The sequence below is a fragment of the Labrus mixtus genome, chromosome 23 (assembly GCF_963584025.1).
Source record: "Labrus mixtus chromosome 23, fLabMix1.1, whole genome shotgun sequence".
Classification (NCBI taxonomy): domain Eukaryota; kingdom Metazoa; phylum Chordata; class Actinopteri; order Labriformes; family Labridae; genus Labrus; species Labrus mixtus.
Window position 1 is genome coordinate 13,752,569 of NC_083634.1, and position 24,465 is coordinate 13,777,033.

The 24,465-nt window shown below is 41.2% G+C and overlaps 1 protein-coding gene across 6 annotated transcripts in view; it reads left to right on the top strand.

Moving 5' to 3' along the window:
• Positions 1-24,465, top strand: part of LOC132958764 (protein phosphatase 3 catalytic subunit alpha) — a 65,951-nt gene that overhangs the window by 25,945 nt on the left and 15,541 nt on the right. For all 6 annotated transcript variants that reach the window (XM_061031801.1, XM_061031800.1, XM_061031796.1 and 3 more), the window contains exons 2-8: positions 5,912-6,112; positions 14,167-14,291; positions 14,879-14,990; positions 15,414-15,559; positions 16,394-16,533; positions 19,870-19,947; positions 20,962-21,056. In XM_061031801.1, coding sequence (XP_060887784.1) covers positions 14,202-14,291; positions 14,879-14,990; positions 15,414-15,559; positions 16,394-16,533; positions 19,870-19,947; positions 20,962-21,056 — 661 coding nt within the window. In that variant the 5' untranslated portion in view covers positions 5,912-6,112; positions 14,167-14,201. The remainder of the gene's footprint in view (positions 1-5,911; positions 6,113-14,166; positions 14,292-14,878; positions 14,991-15,413; positions 15,560-16,393; positions 16,534-19,869; positions 19,948-20,961; positions 21,057-24,465) is intronic.

Consider the following 24,465-nt stretch of genomic DNA (forward strand, 5'->3'; position numbering starts at 1 on the left):
TCTGGGGCAGCCATGTTTGCTTTAGGTTTTGCTGGGCAGTTGATGAAGATATACCAGCACAGTGTCTGTCTGCTTATGTCCATGTTGTGTATGTGAAGCTGGATATTATCTTCTGCAACTTCAGATGTTGATTTGCCACAAAGTAGAGCCAGGTGTTGGAATTCTTTTTTTTAAGAGGTCTTGAGGTCACTGATTTTCAGAGATATCCTCTGGATTTTACTTAATGAGAATGAAACGTTGTTTTATTTTGTATCCACAGTCTTAAAGTGTAGCTTACTCAACTTTTCAGCTGCTGACAAGGCCAAGCAGGAGGGTGATGTACAGCAATTGCAGACATCTTTGCCGCCAGTTCAGGCCAAAAATCATGCTTGCACTCTTTCTGTTCTTCACTAACTGAAGCCAGAGGTTTGCTCGGTGAGCTCTGCAACAGTCTGTCTCGCTTTCTCCAATTAAGCTGATCTGTCCAGCACCATATGACTGCACACCTCCCGCTGTCTCGTTCCTCAGAGGGATCGCATTAGCGCTGAACTACACCAACCTGAACATTTCAAGCTGCCTGTTTTTCTCGCTGCTTCTCAGCGGCTGCAGATGCACTGCACCCAATGGTGCAGATTCATCCAGAAGAACACCTGAAAGCCTGCAGTATTTTTGGGATAATTATTCTGACAACAAATGTTGCATGAACAAAGGTGGCTGCAGGGGTTGATCATCTAAAGCTTTGTGAGTTCAAAAGATGCTCATTGTTAAATGTGGCTGTAAACCTTGCTGACCGACACGAGACAGTATTAAATAAACTTTATTCAGCACGCCCCCCAGACATCCTGTGGATAAGCTACCTCTTAGTCTTTAAACTTAATGGCTGATGGATGGCTTTAATTTGTATGTTGGAATTACAATGCTAATCTGAGACAAATGACCAGGGAAAGTTAAATCAGACTCCTGCCTATATTTTTTTTCTTTTTCTTTTTTTTTCATCCTCTCCGACCCTCTCTCACTCTCCCTCTCTCATCATTTCTCTCTCATGCTCGATTCGAGGCTGCAGTGCAATTTTGCTGTTACATAACAGAAGGGAACAGAGAAATGGTAAAACTAATGAAGGCAAAAGCAAGCGGCTAATGGAGAACATTTTCTGAGTCACACTTAGGCTTCAGGCAGATCGCCTCGGGTCAGTTTGTGCTCTCACAGTTATGAAGCTGTGTATGAAAGGCTGAGTGCACAGGGTTATTCGCAACAATCCGCCATTACTGTGTGGGAATGCTCTCACACTGTTGCTTGGCAGGAAAAGGGTGGAGATTTAGCTGTTTTTTTTTTTTCTTATTTATTCGGCTTTGACAGTCAGCAGTGAATATGTAATTACAAGGACGGAAATATTTGACCTCACCATTTATTTTCTTGTTCAAATGTAAAACTGATTTTCTCCTCTGAAATGTTTTTTTTTCTCTGCGCCAGACTTTTTTTTGTTGAAGGCTTTTTACTGTTTCGTCGAACTTACGATTCCAATGTACCACGTTATATTTATGGCAAGGGTGGGTGTTAATTTAAGGGCTGTGAGAATGTCTAAGAGGGGAAAACTCTGTTTCCATTGTCATGATTGTAGAAAGCATAAGGGTGATGTGTTCGAAGGCGTCAGGCAAAATACAGATTTTTTTTTTTTTTTTATTCAACAATTTTTATAGATTTTTCAAACAAGGAATAACAAACACACCAATTCACCTGACCAAAGACATTTAATAAAATATAATCTCTACATAGAAAGGGGGGAAGGAAGAAAAAGAAACAAACTAACCACACACACTGTTTTTCCCATGTTTAATACATCTGTCTGTTATACAAAGTAAATCAAATAACACATTACTAAATTGGCCTCTAAGTTTCAGGACAGGAGGCCAGGCAGTAGAAGGGCCCTACGTGAGCATGTACTGATCAAGCTTGTCCAACAGAGAATATGTCGCTCTCTCATTGGCTGCTTGATGAGGAGTTGTAGCCCGTTCTTCATAAAGAGGGTGTTCTCTCCTCCAGCGTCTCAGTATGATCTGTTCAGATGTTGGGAAAGCTAAAATAATGCACCATTTTTTCAAAGAAGGACCAGTCAGAGTCTACAACCTGACTTTTTTAAAGAGCAACATTATTCTTAAGTGATTAAATTTCAGGATGTGTCATGTTTGGTCCCTTCAGTGGAACGGATGTGGCTCCTTCAACATCCACAGCTCACTCTGAAGGCACCAACTGCTGTGTGTTTGAGGAAGCATCAGTCTGTGAAAATGTTTCAAATCAACTCAAATGGCCAATTTAGTCTGTGCTACCAATCGATGTGTCTATCTTTCTCCATATTTGAAAACACTGAAGGTGTGTTGAGTCATGCTTCAGCTGTGTTTTAAGTGATACAAGTTCATCCAAAAATATATGGTTGACTTCTTTTTACAAAGTCGAGTCAGGAGGGTCAATTAAGACTGGAAACATGTGACCAACCAGTAACTCTAGACATGTAGAATGTTTTTAATCAGGATTTTTTTTATTGCAGATTATACATTTAATCCAATAAATAACTACAGAATGTTTGCCTTGGTCTTTTAAAATTGTAAATGTTTACTTAAAAGTAATTTAAAATCTTCTTCAATGAAGGTCAGTCATTTTCATTGTTTTTTTTTTAAATTTTTATTATTTTATTTGAGTTTAAGAAAATGCAAAAGGAGAGAATTGTTCCACTTTTTGAAATTGGAAGCTAGTGTCTTTTTTCCTCTTTTTTTTATGTGGAAGTGAAATCAAAGACTCTGTGTTGTCAGATTTTTTTTTATGTTGCCGTGGTATTAGTCGCCAAGTGATTGTAATTGGACAGACCGTCTAGATACTATATCTTTGGTTTTCTCTTTGAGTGAGGGGCAGGCAAATAAGACTTGATCTTCTCCCTGCTCCTTTCCAAACATGGATTGGGATCAAATTGTGAATCGTTTCCAGTGAACGATGCGTGTTTTGACATGTTTGGAACAAACAAAAAAAAAAAAAAAAGAAAGAATTTTCCTTTCAACAATGAATAATATTCTGACAGAAAGTGAGCCCTGACAGATATTAAACATTTGACATGGAAAGCAAACAATTGCACAAACAAACAAAAAGTGTCACAAATACACTAAGCCTGTTGGACGATACAAGAGTTGAACATTTTGATACGATTCTATTATAAAACAAAAAATATCCATACCTGTTTTTATATGATGGCAACTAAAGAAGTCTATACAACAAGTAGTACTAGTAACCCCAAAGTGAAAGATTTCTTGTTTTTGTTTCCTGAAACTGTAAGTAAACCCCTGCACACTGACTCTCGAAAGCAGCAAAACATCATCAGGGTTTTTTTTTGTTTTTTTTTTTTACAAAGTTTCATTTTGCATATCACAACAACTTTATATATATATGTATATTAATTCAGACACTGCCGTATTCTAGTTCTTTACACGGGCTTATCTTTCCAGATGAGGGTACTTGGCTGAAAGAATATTTCACTAGGGGGACTTCAATAAAAGTTTGAGAACCACAAGTCTTCAGGGTGGCTCTCCTGCCTTTCTCATTATATGAGGATGAAGATGTTTTTGCAAACATTGTTGAAAATAATTTGGTTAGGTCTCTTAAAGTTTGGATCAAAGAACAGCTCGGTTGTGGTACAGACTGCCTTGGGATTTGACCTGTCGGAGCAGTCATGCTTAATTGGCTAACAATATGGGTAAAATAAATCACTGTAGCCTACCATACCCTCTGCCTCTGATGATGGGATATGGATTTATTTATGACACTAAAGATCGATACACTTTATATTAAGTAGTGCATATCAGACTCTGGCCCCAGCTGTCATGTTTAAATCACAGATGTGACTTAAACAAGTTTGTATTAAATGTTCACGCTGTACGTTTCCTACCTCCACAGGGCTCAGAGTTGTGTCGTCGTTCAAGTCAAAAGCCCCAAGGGCCAGGGCCCCCCCCTCCCCAGTGTAATACTATCTCTGATGAGGATTGCTGAATGTCCCAGATCCTTTAGTGGTCATTTTAAAACGTACATTTGATTGATATTGGTTTATGTTAAGAGACAGTGGATGTTACATGTGCAGACTTGAAAAAGCTGTTGCTTGAAGAAGGGCAAAAAAATGATTCTAAAGGTTATCAAGAAACTGTGAGACGATGTCTTCCGGATGTTTGACACCATTGTCAAATTGCCCCCCGGGGACAAATAAAGTCTTTTGAATTGAATAAGGAGCAACTGATTAGCTACATACATAGAAAAATATTCCCTATAGTTTACCAGAATCATAATGTTGGCTTTAAGATATTAAATAAAAGGTGTGATGTTTAAATGTTATCTAATTGGATCAATCAGCGTATTTCATGAATGTATTTTCAGTGAGCTCGTTGCACCTTGCCTCTTGTTGATGTCATTGGTAAGAAATGCAGGAAATGAAACTCTGCGAGCTCATTAAATCTGAAATTTCACTGCACGCCTGTTAGAAAGCTTTAAATGCTGACATCCTGGATATCGTCTGTCCCTACAGCACAGTGTGACACCGAGTAAGCGCAGGTCTGATTACCACTGATGTCACCTTTGGGAAGGATGGATGCTAAGGCAACACACACATACTCTCATAGAGCTACCGACGCATCAGTATTTGCTTTCAGCTTAGTGCGTAAGTCACACTTGTATGCTATGTGCAAAGTCGGCAAGTGGACGTTAATTAAGAGCTTTTATATTTCGAAGACTGGAGAGCTGCTGAATTGGAAAGTCCACAGGATGTCGTCTTTAATTAAGTCCTTTTTGTACCTTTCTGTCAGTATAAACTGGCTCATTAGGGAGGCAGTAAAAAGGACATATTAACACTCTGGGCCTTTGTGTAGGTCGAGGCCACTAAAAGTACCTCACAATGATGGTTTCATTTAAAAACATTAAGTTTCCTCCTACCTGTTTGATGTCAGCTGCTTAAATGGCAGCGACACGGGGTCCATTTTAAAGAGTTGCATTGTGGGGGTTTCTATTCTTTGGTCACAAGAGCAGGATTTGGATTCACAGTCTGTCCAAAGACTCATTGGGCTGTGCATGGTAAATGTGCTCCGTCTGCTTTAAATGCGCTGATAAGGTTATAAAGTTCACTGTTTAAAATGAAAATGCATGCAAACAGGATTCAGGCCTTTTGAATGCATCTCTTGTATCCAAAATTACTCATTGAATTGCTGTGAAAAGCAGCCCTTATTAGGCCACTAATTATGGTAATTGATAGTAACAGAGATTTGTTGTGGATTTGGTTAGTCTAATTTCCATGATGCCTTCCAGACTGGAGGCAAAAAAACACATCATTTTATACTCTGAAATAATAGTGACTTACACAGAAGCAAATGTCAAACTTTAGATAATATCTCTGTTCTTCTATAAGAAGAATTAGAAGTGTAAGAAACATGTTACCATATGTTCTCTTTTGATGTTTGCATTGCACATTAAACCTAGCAAACTACCTCATGTTATTTAGACTTGTTTTGGCCATTTTAACAGATTTACCTCAGTTCTGATCTTCACGTAATCACTTTTGCCGATGAAAACGGCGAAGCAAATGAGAAACTGTGAGGCTCTGTTATAAATACTGAACTTTAAGTGACTCACAGATCACAGCAGCAATCTGGTAAATTGTCTCAGAATGAGGGCTCTGTGAATCGGAGTGAACGGTTACTCCCTCTCTTGCGGGAGTGGATCCCCTGGAAGGCGCCGAGTATCTGCTCCTCGCATGTCTTAAATGTCGATTGCTCAGCGATGTGGCGTTATCTGTGTATCCATCCACATAAGCCTTTTCATCAGTGAAAGGTGAATTAAATCACTTTGAATATATAATGAAAGAATAAACAGCTCTAATGATAGTTTTTTTTTTTTCTTCTTCCCCTTCCAGCTGTTCCGTTCCCCCCGAGTCACCGGCTGACGGCTAAAGAGGTGTTCGACAGTGAGGGGAAGCCCAAAGTGGACGTGCTGAAAGCTCACCTAACCAAGGAGGGCCGCGTGGAGGAATCGGTGGCGCTGAGGCTCATAGCAGAGGGCGGTGCTATCTTGCGCGCAGAGAAGAACCTGCTGGACATTGAAGCCCCCGTGACAGGTCAGAAGTCTGATATGACTCATTGTTAGTCATGTAGACGATAAGCAGAGATTCAACATAGTCAATCATGTGGGCTTTTTTGGCCAATCCCAAACAGCAAGGATTCATTTGCGAGTTTCCTCATGTCATATTACAATTTAGCTCCTGGGTATACTCCATTATATTGAAAAAAATAACAATTTATTTACCGCCACCCAAGTATATTTCCCAACCTTTTTGGTCCATTTCATAGAGGGAGAGGGAGGGATGAAAAACTCTGCTCTCGCTCTGTTCATTCAAACTGCTTTAAGTCAGATCGGACAAAGGCGATGACAGGCAAAGCGCAGAGGCAAAGCGGATTGTTTTTACCTAAAATCTATCACGCTTACAATCAACTCCATGTGAAAAATACAGTGTTCGTGTGCAGACATGGCAAAAGAAAGAAGACAAAAAAAAACCCTCCCTCCGTTAGCAGTCAGTCGTTATCAAGACTGCAACTGGAATGGACAACTTGCAGAAACAAGAAGGTGTTAGATTTAGTGTTGGATTTGAAAAGCTCCCTCTGCTGACTTTTAATACGGGGCTGCAATGTTTCAGCCATGTGACAAATTCAATTTCTTAATTAAGTGAGTCATTGTGTCCCCGGGCTGCATTTTGGCCATGTAGCTAGCCGTAGCAGTGAATGCTGTTTTGGAAAAACAGGTTTAGTTCACCCACTTCGCAAATATTATCAAGCTTAATGACACGCCGCTGTCTGCTTCATGCTGTTTTAATACTTAGCTGATGGTAAGAAGTACAGCTAATACGACTAATTCCCCCTTTTATTGTAGCTACTAACCATTGGGGAGGGAAAGCCGTAAAGAACAGCACTAAAGCGGATACATTTTCTGTCTATTGTTTGCTGATGCTAATTTTTTACTGTCGAGGACTCGATGTGAAATGCGCCCTGGAGAGGAAGCAGCTTCTGCGAAGGAACACTGTGTAGAAGGAGGCTCACTGATGCATATGCACAGATCCACAGCGTCCATTGTTGTCTTTCTTCCTGGTCAAGTGCCCTGTTCCTCCATTAGACTTTCTGATGAGGCGTCTTTGATGTTCGTGTAATCAGAAGCAGAGGCCCACTCAAAGGATCTATGGCAGCCAATCATTTTTACTAATATGAGCTCGTTCTCGTATTATTGTGCCGAGTGGCCCGGCTGGCATTGTGCTTACTTATATTCATGAATGCATGGTCCTTTTTCAACCAAACAGGGGTTCTAATATGCCTAATCAAGCTATTAAAAAGTGAATATATCTTCTTATTTATATTCTGAGTGTTGGAAGAGTGAAGCTCCACAAAAAAAAAGATGCAAACAGGTTGGACAATCATGAGCTGTACTCGCTGCCTCTGTCTTTTTGTTTGCTACCAGGGGATTAAGAGTAATCCTGTTCAACATTGGTAGATTTTGGTTATTTAGCCACGTTTGCACATAACTGCATGGCTTTCAGAAAGGTCTTTGAAAGTGTCAATGTGAATGCAATGTAGATAAATCTGAACTCGTAGCCTTACACTAGACGATCCAAACAAAATATATTCTAACTCCGGCTCAGCGTCCAACCCAGACCAAATTGTATTGATTTTCTTTTGGTTAAAGCAAACATGGCTGAATAAGTTCATTTCCACAGAGAGAGACGATGAGCTGTTTGTCAAACTCACACACAAATACTCAATAAAGAAAAGCTGTACTCTTTCTCAGAGACTGTCCTGATGCTGTGCTGGAGCTGAAACCCTTAAAGTGACAGTGTTTATTTTATAGCATGCTTTTTAAGATGCGCTTCAAATATGCCTGCACTGGTTGACGAGGGGGATCTTGTATCTGACAGTGATTTAAAAGGGTGTCAGACATGTTAAGCGGTTTTATGATTTCCAGCCTTAACTCATCACACACTGCTTCCTTGTGTGTAAACCTCCTAAAACAATGACCTTTCGCTACAATAGGATTGTTATTGCTGCATTAAAAAAAGCACTGTCACAAGCCAACATGGCTCCATTTGAGATATTCTAACATTTCAAATGATGAACCGGCCCGTATACATCCTGCCTTTGTTGCTACTTAAAAACAGTGGACAGCTCCTGTTTTACATGAAGGCTCCAGGATCCTCAGGAGCTGTGTGTGTGTGTTTGTCCTCGTTGCAATGAAGCACATCTTTCCCTCCCACTCAACACCCCTGTCTCAACCCCTCTCCCACTCACTGGCCCTTTTCAACAAGGATTTCTCTGTTGCGCGTGCTCGTGATCCTGCTGTGTCTGCCTCGCATGTATGCCCCCGAACTCATGCAACATTCTCTCTAAACATGTCTTTGTTTTTCTCGGCACTCCTCTCCCCTCTATCTGCCATGTTTTTTTTTTTTGTTTCCCATCTGTCTGTGTCATTGCTCTCTTAATCCTCCTCCTCCCCCCCCCCCCCCCCCCCTGTTAGCACACCTTCCATTCCAACATGGCACCTATAGTCAGCAGATTAGTAAGTAAATATTTATCATAGATGTAAAGCGCCATGACGCGTCACCTATCTCGCTCTCTTGCCTTCTTCTTCTCACAGTCACACAGTTATTTCCTGGTTGGCCCAGATGGCAGGTGGGGTTTTTTCTTGGAGGGAGGGTAGTGCAAATGTGTGTGTGTGTGTGTGTGTGTGTGTGTGTGAGTGTGTGACGAATGGGGCAGGATTAGGCCACTGAGTACAAGCTGCTCCCATGGCCTTCGCACAAGTCTCCCATCAATAGAGCTCCTGCATCTGCATCACCAGGCAACAGCGAGATTTTACACTGTTCATACATCCGTCAACAATGCAGGGGATCGACCCCATCGGAGCTGTGGACTGTCACATACCAAAATACAACGAGCGTGTGCATTTCAAAATGCTTGGTATTTTCTAGTGTTTTCTAAATAGTGATGTTTTCTTTGTCAGGAAATGATAGGACCTTGAACGTGGAATTTCCTGTTTAAATCGTAGGTCACACAAGGACCTTGGTTTGAACGGCAGTTTTATAAGTTTCATGTGAAGTGTGTTTGCTCTGTGTAGCATTCAAGGCCATCAAACCTTTATACTAGGTTGTTACGCAACAGTCTTAAAATGAGTAGGCAGATAAATTGGACACAGCACTATCAGAATTAAAACTGACAAGAACATTTCTTTTAAATAACTCTTGTTCAGTAAACCGAATATTTACAGTTTTTCCCTTAAGAGTGACAATGCACAACTCTTTTGCAGAGTAGACCATGCCAATTCATTATGCTGTAAAAATGAAATTATCCAGCAAGAGAACTGCACAGGGCTAATAGAGTGGCAGTCTAAAAGCTTGTGGTTGATTCATCAGTAAATCTTCCTTTGCTCTGAAGAGTCACAGTTCAAACCTGTGGCTTACACCAACGCAGTAATTTGAAGTTAAATCTAAGTCAGACGCTGTGACATTTATTGCCGCCGCTGCTGCTGCACCAGCAATTTCAGCTTTTAAAACCTCACAAACAGCTTGATGGTCATGACAGATTGCAAGCTCCACCTCCGCCTTTGCATAAATGCACACTCTGCAGGATGTAGAGCTTTCCGAGAGTCGGTGCCATCATAAAACCTGGGGGGAAGATTGTTATCAACCAGTCTCAATCAGAACATTATCTGGCACAGTCTGCCTCACCGTGCATTTCTCTCGCTCAATGAGCCCGGCCTTTGGAGTGGCCTGTGTAGGTTCTGAAGCCAGGTTGTGTAATGCCCACCACCCACTCGATAGCTGCTGCCCGTTGATATGCTGCTACTCAGGGAGATCACTTTAGCGCACAGGCAAGAGATGGCCAGAACGAATTGTTTCTCACTCCAGATAATGTACTCCCACCTGCTCTTCTTATGTGGGCTCTGCTTCTCACCTCGTTTTTTGTGTGTTTTGTGACAAGAGGGAGGGAAGCAAAGCATGTCTGTAGGTGTGCTGGAGCTGAGCGATGGGTGGATTGTGCTCCCGCTGTGATGAAGCAAAACCCCCGAGCTGGTGGAGTGGGCTGCTCTAAAGCAGTTGCGTTTAATATGCTTTGGCGGGTGATGTTCACACTCATGCAGAAAAGTCGTCTACAATTCCCAGTGACCATAACACCGGCCAGAGTTTAACTCTCACTGTTGTCGTGTCACCCCGCTGTTTTCGCTGCCAGCAAGTGACAGCTTTCCAAAAGGTCAGCTGGAGGTGCAGTCCTCCCACACACAGTGTGTTTGACAGGCGCTTCAGGTGAAATCGCAGCCGCTTACTCCCTCACTGGACTCCCTCCTGCAGAGCTGGCCTCTGAAAATATGAAAGTATTGTTAATTCCCCTGTGAAAAAGCTCTCTGCTCTGGTACCAATACAGCCGCTGCATAGATTTTCACAATAATTGCACTCTTGGTGGTCATCCTGTCAGATAGTATTGTATTTCACAGTTAAACATTAATGTTTGCAGAAAACAAAAGGTGCTTTACAGAGGAGACGCTTGCCTGTTGCGTCCATCTGTTTATTTCAACACCGTAGATACATTGCATTGTTGCCATTGGTGATACTCCCAGAAGGTCCTTTATCAGGTCAGCAGCAGCTTGGATTTGTTTTTCTTCTCTCAGTGATAGAAGCTGCCTTTGTTGAAAGAATGTTTCCATAGCAATGACGAGGTTTAGCATCATCATGCACCCTGCACCGTGAAGCAAAATTAGGCTCTTGGATTGGACTAGTTTTGTTGTCCTTTTTAAAAAAAAAAAAAAAAAAGACATTTGAAAAATGACAAAAACAGTACATAAACAATGAATGTGAAGCATTAATGGCTTCCTTGATGCAAGATATAAATATGTGATATTAAAAAAAAAAGGCTTATTTTCTCTCTTGAGGATGAAAAAGTCACTTTCTTGCTTCAGTTGATGTGATTTTGTACATCTCTACATTTGGGTTTTAATTTTGACCGTTCTAAATTCCTTCAACTGTTGCACAAACACTTCTTCTTTTATATCTTTTTTTATATACATGAGTTATTTGGGGCCACACCCAATGTAACGTCCGTTATTGACTCATTCACCAAAGAAACATGCCTCCTTTTTTATTGTGTATTGAAAAAAATCAGATCATGATCATGAGTTGTACATGAGCTTATTATTTAACAAATTAACAGACAAAAGTCCGTCCATAAAATATTTAAATTCTGGCAATTTAACCCTTTTGATGGACCACCAAAAAAGATAAAAGAGGCTTTACAGTAATAATAAAATATGGGAACAATGGATACCAGAAATATGTTGACAAAACATCCAACACGTCAACATGTGCCATGTCCATTTTATATTGTGAATAAAGTTAATGAAAATGCCAATAAATGAGAATATTATTTTAAAAAGCTAGATTCTAATTCAAGCATTTTTTCAGCCATTTTTGTTCCAGTGAATCCATTTTCAGGAACAGCACAAGCCATCTAAAATAAGCCTCCACTACGTGTTTGTAGTGCTGGCTTGATTGCATCAGGGGAGTAAGGACATCTTTTCAGAAATTGGACACATATAACAGGGCTTCTTTTTGAAGTTAGTCCCCACTGTGGGTTTAAACAGTTACACAGTGTGGGTTTAATAAAAGACAAATGGTAAAGCGGAGGTTTACGATACAGTCAAGGAGAGCTGATTCTCCAAGCTGTCTAACGAGCCTCGTAACTTGAGATAATTGCTCTCCAACGCTGTCCTCCAGCTCCCACTAATTGGGTATCTCTCTGAAAGACTTTTTCACAGGCTCTTATTGTAATTCTCGGTGCGAGATACGGTACATAAATCAACAAACAGTCTTATGAAAGGAAAGGCTTTGTCCTTCTCAAATGTGATTTCAATCTATTTACCCTGTTTTTAATCACTTCATTAGCTGATTGCTTGAATAACAGATGGATGGACATCAGAAACCCATACCGTGCTCATCATTGTTGTCACTGTGATAGTCTAAAATGTAATATTGCTGATTGTTGACTTGTGTTGTTGGTTTAATAAATCTTCAAGGTGACTTTAAAAAATATTTTATATTGGTTTGATATACAGTATATCAGTGGTTCCCAACTGGTACTACCAACCTTACAATCATTTAGTTTTTTGCTACTCATCCATTCTGAGTCTGTGGAGTCAAGCCCAGGTGAAAAACTAGAATATCACCAAAAAATGTTGAAACTGGGGCTTAACTAAAGTGAAAACAAGTAGCATCAGAATCCGTTAAAAAAAAAAACCTTTATAGCATTTCAAAAGTAATTACATCTAATTCCTGCTTATTCATCCCTGCCTCTACGGTTTAGACATCATGTGAATTGGCCTGATAAAGAATAGGGCAATTAAAGAGCTTCACTGCAGCAAATGCATTAACATGATTAAAGCTGTTTCTGGCACTTAACCGCAACATCTTCAGATTGTTGTATGTATGTTCCTTATTACCAAATTGAATGTATTATAAGAGTTGTGTTTTCTTGTTTTTGAGTAGGTTAGCTTAAACTCCTAGAAAGACTGCTGAAAGTCTCTCTGGGTATCTCTCACTAAACTCTGTTTCCACTTCCTGTAAATACTATTTAAGTGTCTGAATGTTTTTATTGGTGTGTTTGTGTATACCAAAGACTATGTATAGAAACAGACTTTCTTCAAACCTCATTAATACTACCAATAAAAAAAAACCTCCAATAGCTGTTATTATGTTGATAAAGAAAATGCTTCAACTTTCTGGATCATTCTCTGAACTGTGTTTTTCTACAGAGTCAAAGTTTAACAGTAGATTCATTGATAACCTAGAGTTCTTTACCTGGATTAGTCCTCCCATTAAACCTAGTGTACTTTAAAGTATTACAACGGTCATTTCATAAAAATATTTTTTTGATAAAACCAAATCCATTTGAGGAACGATGAAAGCTCCCAGAATGGCTTTGTGGTCCTAAAATAGATCCACCAGTGGGGGAAAAACCAATGAGGATGTTTATCAATAATAAATGAAAAGTTCAGGTGTAGCTGACCCATTGAACCAACCTTTGAAGTATCTACTAAAGTGACAGAATGCTTTTAAATCCGACACCCCCACCCCCACATGCATCCTGTCAGCCAATGGTGGCTAAGCAGCAAATCTCCTTTGGCCTTTTGCTCCCCTCGTCTCCCCAGAGAGTAATACGGTAAAGGGTCACGTTGGGAGATGGGAAACCGATCCATATTAAGTGATTTGCGGTTCCTGATTTCTGATGGGAATGGGTTTTTATACCAGAACTCTCCCTTGACGCTATATAACAGCTGGCTGCTGGGTTGTTAGTATTTGCACAGAGTTGATATGACACTAGATTGAAACAAGTCAAGCGATATATAGTGGATTCCACTGTGCTGACAGCTACTGACATTCCTGGGAATTCAAGCTGAGAAACGGACTGTCAGTACTTTTTAGGATGAAGTGCAAATTCTCTCAGCAATTATCTGTTAGTAATGGCTCCGACAAGCCAGATTTGCATCACGGTTAACGTGGCGTGTTTAGAAAGGGATACAACCGAGAGCTGTTTAGTGGTTTCAGCCAATGAACTTTTAGTGCGTTTGGCAGGGAAAGGTGTGTTCGAATTAGGTCTTACTAGCCAGTTGAAACACCTCAAGGTTATAAAGAGGCTGAAGGAGGATGTGGTGGATAGGCAAGGCATGAAAAGGCAGACTCGAGCCAGATCCTGTTATCCGTTTCCATATTGGACATCTGCTTTCTGACAGAAGATTGTGTGCAAAGAAGTATTCACAGTTTGACGTGTGATTTTAATTGGAACGCTTTTGTGTTCCCATTTTATTTCCCATTCTCCCCTCGTTCTGGTTGGTTAGGAAAAGCTCAGGTTCTTTGTCGTGTTGTATCTTACATACATGTGTGACATTCTGTACGGTGCTACATTGAAGGTTTGTTGGTAAAAAAACCTTTTTTTCCGAGCACTTCACCTCTGATGGAAACTTTGGAAAGAAGCAAATATCCTGTCACTGTGTTAAAATGGATTTTATCTGAAAGTTTCTCCGCTCTAAAAATAGCAGTTTTTTTTCTGATGTGTTTTTTTCTTTCCTCTTTCTGCCTCGTTGCAGTGTGCGGAGACATCCATGGGCAGTTCTTTGACCTGATGAAGCTGTTTGAAGTAGGAGGATCACCAGCATCTACGCGCTACCTTTTCCTGGGGGACTACGTTGACAGAGGGTATTTCAGTATTGAAGTAAGGCTGTGTATTTATTTCTTTATTTAGTTGTCCTCACGAGGGCCTAATCAAGTATGACACACACCATACGCCAAACAGAAGCTGTGTTTATTAATAGCTTTCTTTGAGCGTAGATCAAATCAGGCTGCTGATATTGGAGCAGTAATAGGCTTTTGTAATAACTTCAAATGTAGCCCGGATAGCAAATGTCACGCTGTAGCTTAGGGTTATGTAGAGAGAGATTTTTAATATGAAGCAAAATATGTGTTTTAATCTAGGACGTTGGTTGGAATTTACTTCTCTATATATTCCCTGCCATCTCATCGTCTGGAACATTATACTTTTATTAATAAAACATATTTTAATGGAGTGTGCCGTGCCTGTCTTCTGGTGGCTCCTCTGGAGGTTTGTCATCTCTCCCAGCGAGCCTGAAATGTGCCACAAAATGTAGTGCATAAATGTTTCATTATAAGCAGAAGTGCGTGTATTATTTCACTCTGCGACATTGACAAAGTCTGCCTTGATGGTTTGTGTTTTGAGTGTTATTTCCAGATGACAAACTAACCATTCCCCAATGCCTTTTTTTGTGTTCTTCTTTGTTTCAGTGTGTGCTGTACTTGTGGGCCTTAAAGATCCTTTACCCAAAAACACTGTTTTTGCTGCGTGGGAATCATGAATGTAGACATTTAACAGAGTATTTCACATTTAAGCAGGAATGTAAGTAATGCTTTTTGCACTTCATTTTCATACCTTTGATCTACACTGAGTAGTCTGGTGTGTGAATCTCTGCACAGAGCCAGTTATTCTTTCTAAAAGCTGTTTATTCTACCAGCGACCTCAAACGCTCACTTAAAAGTGCCCTCTGGCCTGGAACAGGATTCAGTCCCATTTTTTTTTTTTTCTTGCCTGTCTTGATATTTACACACGTCAGAACTATTTCTGTTGGACTCAGACAGAGTGGTGGAAAAAAACACAAAAGCGCTGTGAAATTGTGCTGCTCTTAAAGTGTGTTTGGGAAGTTTTTTGGCCCTTTTTAGAGCCTTTTCCGTCCCAGACTAGCACACTGCCCCAATGTATGAAAGCTGTGGTGTTTGACTTGGCGTGCTCTCCTTTTCCCTGCCCTGTTTCCCCCCATGACAGGTAGAATTAAGTATTCAGAGAGGGTGTATGACGCATGTATGGACGCCTTCGACTGCCTTCCCCTGGCTGCACTTATGAACCAGCAGTTCCTGTGTGTACACGGAGGACTGTCTCCAGAAATCACAAATCTTGACGACATCAGGAAAGTATGTGTCTGATTCGGGACCATTTTCTCTATAATTTCATGCAGCTCCAGCCTGTGTGTGTATGTGTGTGTTTATGTAACAGCAGGTGCCCAATGATGGCTATAAAAGCACAGAGCATTTGTTGAAAATTGGAGCTTCCTGTCTGCTTCATGTGTTTTCTGCATTCATTCAAAGTTAATGAGGAAAAGACTGTGCTCGCTTTAGAGTGATGTGCTGTGAAAATAACAACCTGAGTTGCAAATGCATGAAGCGATTCTCCCAGATCTGTCTCAAAATCAAAATAAGGCTCAGGACTTGGACACCGGGGATTGCAAGCACAGGGTCTGGTCCTCGCTCTGATTAAAAAATGTTGAAGAGCTGGATCCCGCTTTCAAACTAATTCAATAACTCCAAATGGATTTTGTGGCTGCAATCAGAGGGCATGCATAATAGAATTTGCTCCATTGAAGTGTCCATCATGCTATCCCTCCTGTAATCCACAAGCTTTTGTTTGAGAAAGAGCTATACTTGGCTGAAAGCAGAGTTATTTATGTTCATCACTCCTTAAGAATGACAGCCAGAGTTTTTATGTGTCTCAAAAAGAGCCCTTTAAAAACCTTCCTACACGTCATCCACACTGTATATCTTTTCAGCTTTAATTCAATACAATATGACTTCAGCATAAATGTAAGTCAAAGTAACAAAATAATAATAATGATAATGGCAGCTGCAGCCTCTGACGTGGCTCTAACGGAAGAAGCAAAAAAAAATATTTTCTCTGCACTAGCATGCGAGCTCTAAGTGCATTTTTTCCCCTCAAAGAGGCTGACATGAGTCCTGCTTTTCCTTCCACAGCTAGACAGATTCAAAGAGCCTCCAGCATATGGACCAATGTGCGATCTGCTGTGGTCCGACCCCCTGGAGGACTTTGGGAACGAGAAGAGCCAAGAGCATTTCACACACAACACAGTGCGAGGCTGCTCCTACTTCTACAGGTGAGTGTTTTGATCTCTTACGAGAAGGGGCAACAGGAGGGTTTACTACTTCAGCATTAAGGATTCCAGGTAACAGCTTTGATTTCTGTCTCCCATCAAATACTGCTGCGATGTTTGACCTCGTACTCAATGTGTTTTACTTGTAATATTTTATATAACTAAAAAATTACAAGTATCTGTTTTTGAAAGCGTGCCTCTTATTTTGTGTTTTGTCCACTCTTGGAAAAAGAAAATCGTCCTCTGATGAGTTTGGCTGTCCTCTCCGTCATAGACATTGAAGCGGGTAGCTCTTCAGTAATCATAAACAAATGATGCAAAAGAATAAAGACACAAAATGATCATCATCCTGTCAAATTGTTGATAAATTGAGAAACCCTGCTGCCAAATCTCCATCACTTTTTTTGTTTTCAAGCACTGCAATTCCTCCACTGTGAGTGGGAGATTAAGAGTTGTAAGAACATAGCGTGCATTAAAGTAGTCCAAAAGTCCTCCTCCTTAGCCTGTCACCAGTATTTATGTAACCCTCATTGCCTTCTATTGAGCTGAGTAACTGAACAAACGGAGGAAGTGCTCGGAGCAGGCAGCTCACACTGTCACAGAATGTAATGAAGTGGCACATTACCGCGAGGCACAGTCCTGTCTGTGAGAGCGTTCGGCGCTCCCTCCGCTCATTACGGCCTAAGCGACGCTTGCTTGGCCCTGGCGCGCCTCAGGCGAGCCAGCAGAAATAGTCAGAGACGTCCTGAGTTTCCTGATGTGCATTTTCCTTCTTTAATAACAGGTGTTTTATAACTACAGACTTAATTGTATTTTAATGGCTGTGCTTGGGAATGAACTCCCTCTACTGCCGTCGTTGCGGATTTGCGAGGGCATCTTTCGCCCGATTGTCTTTACATATTCTGTAAATGTTTGTGATCCATTACACAGCAGATCAACAATTTGCCCTGGGTTGAAATAATCTTTCTAATGTTGTCACTTTACTGAAGTGAGACCAAACAGAAATGCTCATAATGTGGTCTCATTGTTACCACAAATGACGGATTTGACTGTCACATGTTTGTGCCGCACCAGCATCCTGCTTAACCTTCTGTCATTTGGTCCAAATTCCTCTGGAGTCTTGTTTTCATCAGTGTCCTCCACTTCGACTGCCCGGGGGATGCTCACTAATTGGCATCACACTGGCATTCAGGATTTATGAGACGGTTTAAGCCAGACTGAGAGAGAGCCATTCCTCAACACAACCCCCTTTAAAAACATCAGCGTCTTTGTTGCTGCTGTCTTGCAGCAACCAATAATTTCCCCCAGCGCCGTGGGCACGCTTGTAACACTTTTACAAACACAAGTCAGGCGTGAAATTGCAAATGTTTTGAGTATAGTCGCTTTCTTTTTGGCCCTTGCTCAGCAGCCTGGATGAACCAGCCTGGAGTGATTTTCTTAACATCTTTCTTTCATCAGTGTAAATCCAAGTTATTGATAAGAACCTTAAAAGCTTAATTTTTCACATACAAAACGCTGCTCAGATTGCACATGATGAAGGCATTTCTTGCAACACTTTGCATGTTGTCCGAGGAGCTCATTAACATCTTTGCCCTCTGGTCGGACAGATGGGAGATGCTCTAAACTCCAAATGCAAAATTGCACAAAAAAACAAACTAGGCCTTAATATATCTCAGGCTCCATATGGCATGTGTCTGCATCTGCTGCAGGAAATCAAGTGAGAAATAAACCATCTAGTCCTCATTTTTACCCCCTTCTAATGAAAAAAAAAACTCATTGCATTTTTAATTTCTTCCCCCCCCTTTTTTTTTTTTTTTAATACACATCCCTTCCACCAGATGTTTGTCGTGACTGTCAGGAATGCATGTGTTCTCATGTCTGCACCAGCGAGGATTGTTAATGAACCAATCCTGGCTCCTTCAATTTCAGTCTCCTATGAAAGGTTTCACACTATTTGAAATGAAGATAATTTAGCTCTGCAGCAAACATGCTCTCAGATAAGCCTGCATACAAAAAAAAGCCAAGTTAATTTGCTTATATAACACTTTATTACAAGCCTGCTCCAAGCACTTTGCATTAAGAGACGCAATAAAGCTGCCATAAGAATGTTCCCTGTATCAATCTTGACCCAAACTCCATATCAGCTTGGCCCAGTCATCCAGAAACCTCAACAGGATTTTGTGTTGATTGAAGTGAACGAGAAAAAGCTGTTTTTTTTTTTTTTGTTTTTTTTTTGTAGTGCAGCTTTTGCATGGAGAAAAAAAGTTTCCTCATATTTATCAGAAACCAAAATGCAAGTTTGGTTTTGATTGCTGCATGTGGGTGTTGTTTCATTGTTGCGGGGCGTTTAGCTTTCATTAAAGAACCTTATACCAAACCATTACCTGTGTTTTGTACAAGCACGGTATACGTCTTCGTTGAACCACAACGACTGTCTCGTGTGTAAAATGTGTGTTTGTTTATAGACTCTGATTGCACCGTTTTTTGTTTACGTGATAGTCTAACAGATGATATTTCCACTGATTAAACTAATCACCATGACAAAAGTTTGACGTACACATTTTCAATGACTGTACCCCCCTCCCCGTTGAAATCCACTTTGTTCGAGGCGGTGCTCAGAAATATTAATAATTTCTATTAACAACTGATTGACTATCAAAAAAACATTTTCTTTAAGAAAAGCTTCTCCTCGTGGCTTTTCTTCTTTCTCTCTCGTTATGAGCAAAGAAACATTTCTAGTAAAAGCTGGTGTGAGGAGTTAAAGGTTGCACCAGGAAAGCTGTAGTACTGTCGTTGGGTAATTGGCTGTGAGGTTTTCTGGTTTCTGTGTGCGCAGACTAAATAGATCAGCGTGAGCATGAAACACACTTGAACACTCCCCAGCGATAGCTTCTTCTTCTTCTTTTTTTTCTTCTTGAAGAAGCAGTCTGCTGTGAATCATGTGTCATACTTGACTTTTTGACATTTTTTAGTTTCATTCTTTCCAAAAATCCACCACTTAAGGAGTGTCACACCTACTCCTCTTTCGGTATGAAAGTGGGTTTAAAAGTACAGAATGAGTCATTTAAGCTTTGCTGACAAAAGCTGCCTATTTAGACATTTGATGAATCTGTTGTTCACGTCAGGATATTAGAGCCCCCCCCCCCCCCCTTCCATTTATGAACCAGAGTTTATGTAAACATTTAGCCTGAACTCAGTATTGTAGTTCATTTGGTTTTTTTCTGAACTCAATCAATAATAGCCATGACTTATTTAGTTATTTCCATTGATTGTTCTTGATTCGTCTGAGTTTTTCTTGATGTGTGAGTAAACCAAATGTTTGTCTCTTTCATTCAACAGCTACCCTGCAGTCTGTGACTTTCTACAACACAATAACTTATTATCTATCATCCGGGCCCATGAAGCGCAGGATGCTGGGTGAGTGTTGTGGCCTTTCGTCTTCTCCCATCACATTGTCACACGGCACAGTGGTTTCAGAGCCAGGTATTAAATGAAAAGCCCCCCTCCCTCCCTCCCTCCCTCCCTGGTGCACCCTGGTCTGTGTTGAGCCTGTCTGGAGAGCAGGTTCAGTGCGTACTGAACTTTGAGGGAAGGCGGGGTGATCAAAATGAATCCAGTGTGGGGAGTTGGTCGGCCAGATGTGATGTGACTAGTCAGATTTTTGTGCGGAATTATTGTTTCACAGTTCATATTTAGTTTATATTCTTAACTTTACATTCAAGCACATGTAGTCTCAAACGACCTAACTCATCTTGTATTCATCAGGAACAAAGAGTGATTTCTGGATCTTCAACAGAGGCGTTGCATAGCTCCTTTGAAAACATATTTTTATTTTGAGGGCAGGTGGCTGGATCTGTCAGGCTGATCACCCTCTAAGGGAGGTTGAGGCGGTGGGACGCATAGCATACAGTTGTTTATCACTGCACACCCACAGCGTGGTCACACGGGACAACCTCGCCACGTCTCAGATGAGGTTGCTGCCCCAAGCCGCCTTGAACCACACAAGTAATAATGTTACAGAGTTTCACCTCGGTTTCCTTTTTTTTTTTTTTTTTTTTTTCAAATTTCTACAAATAGTTGCTGCAAGGTGTGGTGTGGCAAATAAATCATCTGAGTCAGTACTGTTTACTGAAAGCTCTTATTTCATTCCAAGCATCCAAACCAACAAACACAGCGCAGCCGCTCGCAGTGAGATCACAGTAGTTTGATTTGAATGTGGAGTTGGTTCAGTGAGATGACTCTGGAGGGCATGTTTCACCTGTAACACAGGGATTTACTCTCCTGAGGCTGCCAGACAAACAGCCATAGTGAAAACAAGAGGCCATAAAAACTGTCACTGCTAATCATTTCCCGAGGGCCAAACACCAATGATTAATGTATGAATGTAATGTTTACTGATGCTTACGTCTCTTTTTTTTGGATATTTCCCAGATACCGCATGTACAGAAAGAGTCAGACCACTGGCTTCCCATCTCTTATCACCATCTTCTCAGCACCCAACTACCTAGATGTCTACAACAACAAAGGTAAGGAGAAGGAATAATTCAGGTTTCATTTAAGGGAAGCATCAGGATGTCTTAAACCTCAAATGTCATAAAACTCTTACAAATGGCTGTTGAGGTTGTTGATCTGCCATACGCTGACTTCATCTCCTTGTCGTTGTGCACGAGGGCAATCAGCAAACACATAAAATAAAACAATAAAAACAAAAAGATAAAGATAAGCTGGAAGTAACAGAAAGTTTCACAGAGCTGCAGACTGGAAGGTTCATTCTTTTTTGGACCGGTTGGGTAACCATTAACAACATCCTTTCACAGTTTAGAAGAGCTTTGCTTTTCAGATGTTTTAACAATATCTCATAACGGAGCTTTAAAGTGCCTTTAAAAAGGATGAACAGAAAACATTTAGCTGTTTTCACGCCATGCTAAGGGATTAAAAATGAACATGTCCCTTTTGGCTTACACTCGCACTTTATTAACACTATCTCATGTATAATATGAAAAACAGTGCTGCAGCCTGTCTTCACAAGGGCACTCTTAAAAAAGCGACTATCTCAACAAGCTTTTTCCTGGGTTAATAAAAAGGTTTTAGAATAAATAAAAAAATTATAACTAAATAAATAAATATAAATATAAATAATATATTTCCAATGTACAGTTTTGTTAAATTGTTATGGTATTTAAATGGTATTAAGGAGTGCCAAACTCAACTTTCACAGTGCACACAGCTTTTGGAGCGCCTCTCCCTCATAGTATAGAAATATTTTGGTTCAAGTTTTCAGGGTTGTTTCATCACAAAACTCTCTGACACTGATTCTGCTCAGTTCAGGGATGTAGCTGGACATGAAGTGGCTGGGCGGGAGGTTCACTTGGCACCTAGTGGTGCCCAATGCGGCGCTACGTTGCCCACGCAGCAAGATAGGCTTGCCTTTGTGCTGTGAGTCAGCACTTTTCCCCTGGAGAACAGACAGTATCTGACTTGGCTGTGGGGGCATGTTGTGGATGGGGGCGGGCGATGGGCAAACCACAGGAAATGGAAATGGGAAGGAAAGAGCGATGGTGCTGCTGGTGCATGCTGTTTTGTAATTCCTGTCATGATGAAATGCCATAACAGAGCTGTGTACTGCAGTGCTGCTGGTGTGAGTGCAGTACACAAGGGAAACATGGCTCTCTCTTTTTTTCCACGTGTGTTCCCTTGATCTCAGATATTAGGATCTTTTTGTTTACTATTTTCCTCAGGAGCTGCTTCCATGCCTTGCTTCCTGCACAATCGGGATAGTTGAGGGCGGGTGGGGGTGCAGCTTGACAGTTTGCATGCCTGGTGTGTTGTTTATTATTAGGACCCCATTCGTTCCATGCCAACTAATCTTCCCAGGGCTCACAGTCAACCCAACACACAATAAAAACAAACAAGCAAACATATTGATGTCAAGGGCCTGTTGTTTTTTTTTTAACTTTTGGCAACCATTTGCCTGGCAAATCATTTGCACCTCCAGAGCTCAATATGTGATAGTCGAAGTATCTAAAATGATTCAGTCCGCACCCTGGTCTTACCTGAAGCTGGCTGACCTTCTGTTGATAAAATGCCTCTGAGAGCGAGCGAGTGTGGTTATCAGAAAGGAAATGATTACTCTGTTTATAGAACCGACTTCATTTAGGAACACAGGTGTATCTTACCACGGGGGATGGCAGGTTCTTTATTTCTCCTGTCATTCGCTGTCTGCTTGAAAGTGAAACACACTTTTATCCTCAGCTTAATGTGTTTGAAGTCAGATTTTTGGCTTTGAATACAAATATAATTGCAGAAGAGAGAGAGCTCTTCCCAAGCAAATAAACATCCCTCGAGCTTAAGGTCTTGCCAGAGATTTTATGTTTGAGCTCTTAAAACTTGCGGTTATGTAATTGCATGGTTGCCCCTTCACATTATCAGCCGTTTACTTACCAGATGTATTTTCCCCACAACGGCGCCACTATTTCATGAATCAGGCGCAGCTAACCAATACCACCTTATCAGTCCTGTTGATGCTCTTCTAATCAGTTATGTGGGTGGGGTTCACTAGGAGAACCAAAGCCTCTATAATGAATTGGTCTGCTCTTTGCTTTCTTGCCGGAGCTCGGAGCCCACTGAGCATGTTCTGTGATTGATGGCCAATCGAGCGGGCACATAAATCTTAAAGGCGGAGGGAGGAGGCATCTGCAGGTCCCATCAATACAGCGCTGGGAGTTGGCCAGATTAACCAATGAAACCTCTCCACATGGGGGGAAAAATGTTGAGAGACGGGCACTTCCCAGTCGGAGAGGAGGAGGAGGAGGAGGCAGAGGATATCTATGAGGTACCAGAGGCGGGCGAGGGGAAAAAAAATAAAAAATCCTCCGCCAGAAGTAAATTTGAGTCGTAGCTGAGTCAGGATAATCAACAAGAACGATGTGATTCTAAAAAAGATAAAAACCCAGCCTTTAGATGCCATCCATCACTCGTTTTCCTTCCAAGTCAAACTGTTGGCTTTGCAATAAGTGTCAGGCGCTGACCAGCTGTCCATCAACGCTCTGACCCCTGCACCCTCTGAGCTGACAGTGGAGCTGCGTTAAATGAAAACACAGCAGCAGTGATGTAGCACTTTTGAGTGCTCACAGTTTGGAGAGATGGAGTTGGAGGTGTAGCTGGCAGTCGAACACTTTGGATATTGCTTGCGGTTTCGTATTAATGGAATGTGTTCTGCTGCGTCGTTGTTGACTGGTCTCGAAAGCCAAAGACTGAATCCAAATGGTTGTGGTGCTTGGATGGAAAAAATGCTAAATGACACGTAGCTGCCCACCTTTTTGACGCTGATTTTTTTATTACACCCCCAAGACAGTGAAGGACATGGTGGTTAGATCCATCTCACACCTGTTAAACCTTACATAACCATGATAACCTCTCCATCTCCTCTCTAGTTTTACAGTTTGATGACGATGTAGAAACAGGAATGGACTTTTAGAGAGGAAACTTAAACGATAATGTGAACCATGTTTTCCTGAAGAATCCATCTGGTTCATTTTCCAGTCAAACTGGACAGCGGTTCCTTTTTTTTTTTTTTTTTTTTACATTATTTCCTGCCTTGGTCATGTGCTGATTGGTTGGTGAGTAGCCGACATGTGTGATCTGAAGGAGTGAAATGCAGTGGTATGATTGGCTCCTGGCTCTGCCACTGGAATAAATAGCAGGATGGAAGCTGGGGCAGTGATGACGACAGCACAGCAGGGATTTCATGTTTCCCACCTCCTGTCACAAGTGCCAGCGAGAAGCGTTCCCCCGTCTGCAGATGCCCACCCATCTGTTATCACTCTGGTCATTACTGGGCTTTCCTTCACTTTCCTGTAAACAGGATTCGGTTACAGAACTTTTCAGGCCGCACCAAACAAGAAAAATGGACTGCGTAATGTCGTACTGGGAAGG